At 38.8% G+C, this 9,435-nt stretch overlaps 1 protein-coding gene across 1 annotated transcript; it reads right to left on the bottom strand.

Moving 5' to 3' along the window:
• Positions 1-342: 342 nt before the first annotated feature.
• On the bottom strand, positions 343-5,481 carry NRP2 (NAP1-related protein 2). The gene is made up of 10 exons (XM_087696397.1): positions 5,044-5,481; positions 3,245-3,367; positions 2,917-2,967; positions 2,749-2,817; positions 2,540-2,653; positions 2,376-2,437; positions 1,376-1,439; positions 1,129-1,185; positions 935-1,030; positions 343-763 (listed from the first exon to the last, which is right to left on the bottom strand). Exons 1-10 carry the CDS (start codon positions 5,158-5,160, stop codon positions 704-706), a joined length of 813 nt encoding a protein of 270 aa, XP_087552523.1. The 5' UTR covers positions 5,161-5,481; the 3' UTR covers positions 343-703.
• Between the last annotated feature and the right edge of the window lie 3,954 nt (positions 5,482-9,435).

Raw genomic sequence — 9,435 nt, 5'->3', positions numbered from 1 at the left:
CTTCATGTGTCACACAAAAGCTAAAAGTGCCATTTCCGGTCCAACAGAAGAATGAAAAAAATCTTGGATGAGCATGACAAGTCTTGCACAGACTACTTGAAACAGAAGATCAGAAGCGTTCATGGATTTTCCAGCAAACAGCTAGCTTCAAAAATGAACACGTGGAGTTCCATGGACCTTTAACAAACTGTCATTACTCACTTCTTGCAACAGAGGGACACTAGCTTCCAAAATAAATAATACATAGCCTACATCTTGTTAGAAGAAACCTGCTAATAATCTGCACAAATAGGTTAATACTTCAGAGTATGATGATTGCACAACTAGAACAAAGTCAACAGAGACAGTATCAATGACAGGCTGCACTTATATATTTGAAAGTCTCAATCCACATTGATGTCTTGCATAGCTTTTTCTTTTAAAACCTTTGGTGGCTGCAGCTGGCCAATACTGCTCAAACTTGTTAAAATTACAGATGCAATACTGCTAGGGAACTCTAGAAACTACTCTCTCAAAACCTAGAGCTTTTTTGTATGCCTCAATATACAAAGACCTCCATAAAAGTACATGATAGCCATGCCAGGGGATACCAACACCAACTCTCATCTTGCTCTACTAGTCATTTAGAGCTCCAATGAGCCAAAACAAATCAGAGCAGCAATCAGGACAGCATTCAAATATTGACAAAACTAGTCATCGTCATTCACTCATCATCCTCGTCACTAGGCTCCTCATCCCCATCAAGTGCATCAGCACCGTTGCCCTGCACCTCACATTGGAACTACACTTTAGTTGCCATTTATACAACAGACAATGGAAACTCATGAAACAACAATAGGATTAGCTGACTACATGATCTATCGATCAAGTAACGATCGTAACAAGAGTCAATCACAAACAAGAGCCAAACACACTAACCACTACTTGCATCTACCTGGTCGTTGTCGTCATCTTCATCATCGTCATCATCTTCCCCATACTCATCTTCATCATCATCATCATCATCGTCATCATCTTCATCATCTGGATCCTGTGTATGGCAAGAATAAATAGGGAGGACCTTAATTAGAAGAGTCATCCAAGGAATAATCCAAATTCAGAGCTTTGCTTTAAATTTGAAACACTCACATTATTGAAATATTTCAAAGGATTGGGCCACAAATCTTCCTTGATTACTTCAGCAACCTGAAGAAAATAACATCAGTTGGAAAGCAGTGGAAAAAAGTAGATGAAGGATAATGAATAGCCCCAAAAAGCTCAAGTACAATACACTCTTTTCTTATATATCTTCCAATAAAGCTATGCGGTCGATGCTTGATGTGAGTTTCTATACTGATCAGGCTAAAGGGAATGTATTTAAAGATAGTTTGGTTACCTCGTCATGGTGGATACCATCTGACACGTCTTTCTGTGTGTCGCTAGTAAACCATCCAAAAAAGCTAAAATAAAACCACAGAAGACGAAAATTAGTCTTTATTTTCAGACCAGAAAAAAAAAAACAAGATATATAGGCATGCACTGCACGAATCAAAAAAGAACAGATCAAGCATGAAAAGAAGCCAAAAGTGGACTGGGCAGGAACTCATAGAATATAAAAGCCTTAGCATCACACATTACAGGCTTACATTTTATAGGCTGTGGGAACACTAACAATAGCCAAATTACATCTAGAAGGTAGCATTTGACCATTAAGACTAAGATTTGGAAACCATACAGGTAGCCTCTTAAAAACGAAAAGGAGATACAAGATAAGAACCCTAGCTAAGCCTTCACTCTGCTTGCTTTGAATGCCACTCATGCAAACTTTATCCAAGAAAGCCACAAAATCTAGACTGTTGGTCTAAGTTATTTGTTCCAAGAAGGACTTTTGAGTGCTGACAACAAATTTTCCTAAGCCAACATTTAAAACAGTTCCAAAAGCATTGCCTTCAACCCAGTATCAAACAATTAGAAAGGTTCCCCTGCAGTCCATTTTCATTTCATCATGAAATGATTAAGACCAAATGCTAACACAGCAATTAGCTACCAAATGCATATGATCGGGATATGCAGATGGAACCCAACAAGATACAAATAGAGGTAATCAGACTAATAGTCACAAATGTCACATATTCCCAAACACTAATGCATCATGTCTCCCTCCCTTTGTTGAATTTGGTTAGCAGGCACAGACCTCATGCCGACTAAAAAGTTCACGAGGCTCAAACTAGAAAGCAAGTCACAATTTATTAGCAATGCTAACAGCTGATGACAAACACATTCCACAAACAGAAACATCACAATAATATTAGGGTATACATGTTTAAAACCCAGGCCTAATGCATAGCACAACCTCTGTCTAAAAGTAATTATCTTATTTAACAACTGAGCTAAACCTGGGGTCTGAATGAGTTCGCTTGTTTCCTTCCTTCTCTGTTGTTACTCCATTTGTCAAATCCTGGAAGCATAAAAAAAGAACTCAAATAATATCAACACAAAAACAATGGCTTCAGCAAGGGAAGCCATGTGAGATTTGATACGCTCTCTGCTTCTAGCTCACCATGCCATCCTTCCAACGAGGTTGAGTTCCTGATATTGAAGTGGTCCCTTCATCAGTGAAACGGAAAACCTTTGTCAACTTAGTGTCCTCAAAATAAGGATTGGGCCTGAAAATCTACACAAGAAAGCACACAATTGTTAAATAGCCATACAAGGCACACTAACCTTGGTAAATATGTTATTGACTAACAGAGATTATATAGCCCATACAAATGAGATGCTGTAGCCAGATTTAACATCAAAGTCCTCCACATCCAAGGCTTGCAAATACTTGAAAACCTACAACAATGAAAAAATGTAGTAAACAGCTAGTCAGAATGAAAGATTGCAAAGCACATTTGCATATTATCTAATACCTCTATACAAGAAGATAATTACCTTCTGATCATCTTCAGTTAAAATATCACAAAGGGCTGGATGACTTAGGAACTGCAAATGCGAAAGAAAACCAAATCACACAAGGTATCTAGCTGGTGGCCAAATAAACCACGGCTAATGGTAAAATATATACAAGCCACGTATGCAAACATAAGTCACTATGCACCCTACTACAACCACTACATTGGCAATTGCAACAACCGCAGCTCCAGTTAGTGTGGCGGCACAATTCTGCTGTATTGACTGATACTTTGAGGGCACTTGTTCACTTTGACAAGCAACAGATAAGCCATAAGAGATGGTCTAACCTTGAACAAATAACACATACCGCAGTAAGCCAAAAGTCAGGTATAGCCTGAATTATTTCACTTCTCTTCTGATAGACAGGCCGCCTGATTTCATTGTATTTCTGCTCAACCTCAAGCACCTTATCATTGGCTTCTTCATTCACCTGCCAAAACTCCAAGAACAATAGTTTGAATTTTGAACTGCATACAATAATTCCAGAGCTGCAGAAAATACAAGTAGGCATGGATCTTGTCTGTAGATAGGACAGAACACCATTCACTAAAGTTGAATGTTCTAATAAATGTGATGCTTCTCAGAGTTTACACATTGCAAAGTTCACTTAAACTTTAAGCTGGCCTTGATTTGGATCTCCAAAATCTCACACTATTTATAACAAAAAGAAAAGCTGCGGGAGAACAGTAAACTATAATTTCAAGACATCTCATGCTTGTAAACTCCCGAAGGTTAGCTTCACAGGTCGATTCCTGGTTAAGGACTGCCCATGAGCCCAATAAAAAACTGATTTTCCCATGAACAGCTACATGACTGAATCATACTCACAACCTGCAGAAAGTACAAAGCGAAAAGTGGTCTCACCTAGAAATACACAAAGTCATTCACAACTTTGTCAACAGTATCCTGGCAAGTTTGTGTATTGCACACCGCCTTGAGCACTAACTACATGCAGGATTTAACCTCAAGCAGCAAAGTCTGACACTGTAACAGATAGATAAACCGCAACTATATAAATGCCTCATTTTCATACAGAAATTGGACTCCCCAGGGCCCACACATAGTTCTCAGTGTCACCTGTGACCTGCAGACCTGGGAAAAAGAAAAAAGAACTTGCATGTCCAACAGTTAAACCTCCTCCACAGCTCAATTGTGCGCTTGAGCACTAACTAACTTCAAGCTGCAAAGTCTGACACTGTAACAGATAGCTATACTACAACTAAACTAATGTCTCGTTTACATACAGAAAATTGTTTCCCCACACATAGTTCTCAACATTGCCTGTGATCTCCAGATCACAACTATATGAATGCCTCATTTTCATACAGAAATTAGACTCCCAGGGCCCACACATAGTTCTCAATGTCAACTGTGACCTGCAGACCTGGGAAAAAGAAAAAGAACTATTTTGCGTGTCTAACAGTTAAACCTCCTCCACAGCTCAATTGTAGCCTTGAGCACTAACTTTGAGCTGCAAAGTCTGACACTGTGACAGATAGCTATACTACAACTAAACTACTGTCTCGTTTACATACAGAAAATTGTTTCCCCACACATAGTTCTCAATATTGCCTGTGATCTCCAGACCAGCTAAAGAAAACTGCTTTTTTTCATGTCTACCCTGCTCCACAGCTGGTCAACTGTACAATTCACTGTGAGCTCAAACGCGGACTGTTTTTTGGCGACTAAACAAGGACCCGACTTAATTATACTGCTGTAACGCTGGACCTACGACAGATCAGAGAGCAGGAAAGATGAAGGAATCCCAATCAAGAGAGCTATGGTAAGCCACGCCTATATAAATATAGAAATTAGACTCCCCACACATAGTTCTCAATATCCCCTGTCACTTCCAGACCCCCAAAAACACGGCTGATTTACTTGTCTGCCAGTTGAACTTGCTCCACACAGGTCAATTGTATATACCCTGTAAGCTCAAACAAAGACAATTTTTTTGTTGACACGACTTAATTACAGTGTTGTAACCTAAGACGGACCAAAGGAGCAGGAGAGACGAAGGAACCACAATCAAACAGACCACAGTGCTTCTCTGAAAATAGAACTGTGAAGCTAAATCAGATGCTGTAGTAAAAGGAATAGACGCACCTTTTCAAGCTCGTCTTGGACTTCCTGCAGCTTCTGCATAGCCACGATGAGCTCGGCATCAAGCTGCTCAGAGCCGTCGTCCTCCTCGACCCTGGCCTTTTTGCCTTTGTCTGTCATGGTGAGAGCCGGTGGAAAAACCCTAGCAGAGCACCCACACACACGGCAAAAATCTCGGCAAGCTGAAGCCAAAGGAAAATTTGAAAAACACAGCAGGCAGTGGTGGCAGATTTGTTAGTGCTGCTGCTGCCCTCTTTTTCTTTCTTGTTTGGGTGAATAAACCCTAAGAATCTGCAGTCCCCTTTCTCGCCTTCTATCTATTGATTGATGTTTGTCAATCGTTTGTAGCTTTGAATATAAGTTAGCCCCAACAAATACCGGCTCCCTCTCTCTCGCTCCCTCCCTCCCGTTGCCTCGAGCTCCATCCCCTCGTACTAATGTCCATTCCTAAAATGCATCAAAACCATACATAAGCCTAGCATCTCCCACATTGTCATTCGTGACTAAAACGCTCACAGTCTACACGAACAATTAATTAATAACAACATTTGCTTTAAACTCTAGACAAATATGCTCTACATTTGCCTAATATCTCCCACATTGTCATTCGTAAGTAAAACGCTCACAATTTACACGAACAATTAATTAATAACAATATTTATTTTAAACTCTAGACAACTATGCTCTACATTTGCTTATTATTATGTCATTATCAAAACTCAAACCTCATACCCTTAGTAACAATAACTTCTAAGTACCAATGCTGGTATAGTAGAGTACCTTTTAGGCAATCTTGTGAGTGAGGTTCTTGTTCCAAAGCACATGTTTTGGTACGACTATTTTTGGTGGACTTTACCTCAATTGAAGGGGTTGTAATTACCATTGACGTGATTATTCTCAATTAATATATTCACTTTTCACGCATTTTTATTTTAAAATGTTTTAAGTACCTGAAAAGAAACTTTTAAAATGTTATATTCAGGCAATCAAAACCATTGAAATAAACATACTTGAATGTCAAGGAACCTCTACAACATGAAGTAAATGAAGCATTTTTACATCGAGGAACCTTTCAACATTAAGGTAGACCAAGGTGGAGCATCTATGTGAAGTTACTTGACCCCATGCATATAGGGGCTGGGAAATTGTAACATGCCTAGCCCTCACCTTAGGTCCGCATGCAAACACCTACGCGACCACATACAAGTAAACAAAAAAGAAAATGTGTGTCCGCACACACGCACATTTCTTAGTTATTACTTAGCTAAGTTCCCATTAACTAGTCTAGTAATTAATAAGTGAATTGGTACATCAAAGTAATTAGTAAGTTAGTAAAATAACTAGGTTAGTTGTGATAGTAACATTAATTGTTATTATTAATTTAAAAAATCAAAGGGGGGTTAGTAAGGTTAGCATAAGGGGTAAAGGGTTATGTATTTATTTATCTATTTATTTGGGGGGGCTTTCCCCCAATCATTATACACACCCCTTTCCCAATCATCACCCCACACACTTCCCACATCAAGACCCGCGCCCCCACCCCCCCCCCCCCCCCCACTTTCTTGCAAAGCCATCAACCTCCCTCATCCTCCTTCTCTCATACAATGCCATGCTAGCATGCAATTGCCCTTGCCACATGCAAAGTGTACCCTCTCCTCCAACACCCCTCTTGCCATCCAAACTCAAACAAACCCCCCCATTGTGATTAGCTACTCCCCTCCCCCTCTATTCTAAGCGACTAAATGTGTGTGTGTGTGTGTGTGTGTGTGTGTGTGTGTGTGTGTGTGTGTGTGTGTGTGTGTGTGTGTGTGTGTGAAAATAAAAATATAATACCCCCTAATTCTATAAAGGCCTCCCCCCCCCCCCCCCCCAATTCCTACACTATCCTGAGGAGCTTGGTAAGAGGTTGGAGAGAGAGAGAGAGAGAGAGAGAGAGAGGAATGAGATGGGGGAGAGAGTAAGAAGTAGAGAGAGAGAGAGAGAGAGAGAGAGAGAGAGAGAAGAATGAGAATAGAAAAAAGAGGGAGAGAAGGATGCAGCAAACTTGAAAGAACGGCTTAAAATGTACACAAGTATACCATCCAACCCCACCCCTTCGTATTCTTTCTAACTTTCACTCCCATGCTATTATAACATCATTGAAACATGAGGACAATGTGATGCCGCCCTCAAACGTGACCAATGAACCCAAGCATAAGAAAGTCACCATAAAATCCATGTTTTTCTCATTAAAATTTAACTTTAAATTATTAAATTTCAAATTCAATAGAGATTACAAAAGTGAAATAATAAAGACAAATTTATCATTTAAAATAATACAAAGAGATTGAAATAATTAGAGGACTCAAAAATGTTGGGAAATGAAAAAATAAATTGTGTATTTCAGGTAAAACATTAATCAAGGAAATGCTATGAAAACAATTAAATAATTATAAATCAAAAGTACTTAAAATTTTAATAAAAGTTTGAATGATTAGTTGGGATGCTAAATAAATTTATCAGGGGATTTAATAACAAAATAAAATTTATTAGAAAATTCACACTCTCGATTATTTTATTGGATGAGAGTACTAGGGAAATTATAACAATATTAAATTAGGAAAAGTTACTAGAAGCATTAAAAATCTAGCTATTTGATTCCAATGTACTTAAGAAATTTAAATATTTATTGAGGGGTTTGTAATCAATGACCGGTCTTTTCTTGCCTCACTTGTGTGCGCGTGTGCGTGCGTGTGCGCACGCGCATGCACATGTGTGCGCGTGCATGTGTGCGTGCGCGCGCACGTTGTGTGCGTGTGCGTGTGCGTGTGCGTGTGCGTGTGCGTGTGTGCGTGTGTGTGTGGGGCTGCTTTCCTTAAGCATTATACCCACCCCCAATCATTATACCCACCATTTTCCCAATCATCACCCCCCCGCACTCCCCCTCATCAAGACTACTTTCCCCTGCCCCCCCCCCCCCCCCTTTCCTGTCACCATTTCCTTCCCTCCCCCTTATGCCATACAATCTTCTCCTTGCCATTACAACTCCACCCCCTCCAACCCCCCACTTTCTTGTGAAACTATCAGCCTCCCTCATCCTCCTCCTCACATACAATGACATGCTAGCACAGAGTTCCTTGCCACATGCTGAGTGTACCCTCTCCAACACCCCTCTTGCCATGTAGATTTAAATAGAGATCACCCCATGTCATTAGCTACTCCCATCCCCCTCTATTTTTAAGTGATTTTGTGTGTGTGTGTGTGTGTGTGTGTGTGTGTGTGTGTGTGTAGAAAATAGAAAAAATAGAGAGAGAAAAGGGAGAGAAAATAAGAATTAGAGAGAGATATATATATATATATATCAAAAGAGAAGAAAGAGGGAGGGAAAGGACAAATGTACTCAAAAGAATGGCTTGAAAAGTATACAAGCATACCATGACAATCCCAACCCTTCTTATTATTTCTTTCCTTCACTCCCATGTTGTTATGACATCACAGAAACGTGAGAACATGATGTCACCCTCGAATGTAACCAATGAATCCAGGCATAAGAAACTCACCATAAAATCCATGTTTTTCTCAATTAATAACTTTCACTTTAATTAAATCTCAAATCTGATGGAGGTGATGAAAGTGAAATAATAAATATAGATTTATAGTTTGAAATAATACAAATAAATTGAATTAATTAGAGTACTCAAAATGTTAAAATTATATATTATGAGAATAACATTAATTGAGGAAATACTAAGGAAACATTCAAATAATTATAGATTAAAAATAGTTTACAAATTTAATAGAAGTTTGGATGACTAGTTGGGATGCTAAAGAAATCTATTAGGGGAATTAAAAACAAAATAAAATGTAGTAGACAACTCACACGCCCGATTGTTTTATTGTGTGAGAGTATTGGAATATTATAGCAATATTAAATTAGGAAAAGTTGTTAGAAGGCTTAAATATTCAGTTATTTGATTCCAACCTACTAACTCCTACTTGAGAAGAAGATTGCAAGTAGAAGTATGAGAAAGGATGGTTTATAATACATGCTTTAACTCCCTAAGTTGGGAAGGAGAGGATGATAAAGAGCAGTGAGGTGGTTGTTTTTAAATGGCACCTAGTATTTTAAGGTTGCCTTGATTGCCAAGAGTGGGAAGTATGTAATAAAATAAGGTTGATAGGCATATAAAATATGCGATATTTTTCTTGAAATGCTGCTTTTATGAGTAAATTGTTGTTGAAAATCGTGATCATGCAATGACATTTTTTCTGCATATGGATGTGACATTTTCTATGATAGGAAACATGCAATGATATCATTGGATTAATTATAGCATTAGGATGTAGTAAACTATACCTTGTGATCATAGTGCAGTGCCATCGTAAAAGATAGGGATCTTGCAATGGTATTGAATG

Source organism: Lygodium microphyllum, chromosome 16, assembly GCF_053477565.2.
Source record: "Lygodium microphyllum isolate KBCC chromosome 16, Lygodium_microphyllum_v1.1.10, whole genome shotgun sequence".
NCBI lineage: Eukaryota > Viridiplantae > Streptophyta > Polypodiopsida > Schizaeales > Lygodiaceae > Lygodium > Lygodium microphyllum.
Note: the sequence above shows the minus strand (reverse complement) of the source record. Positions and strands in the feature narration are given on the sequence as shown.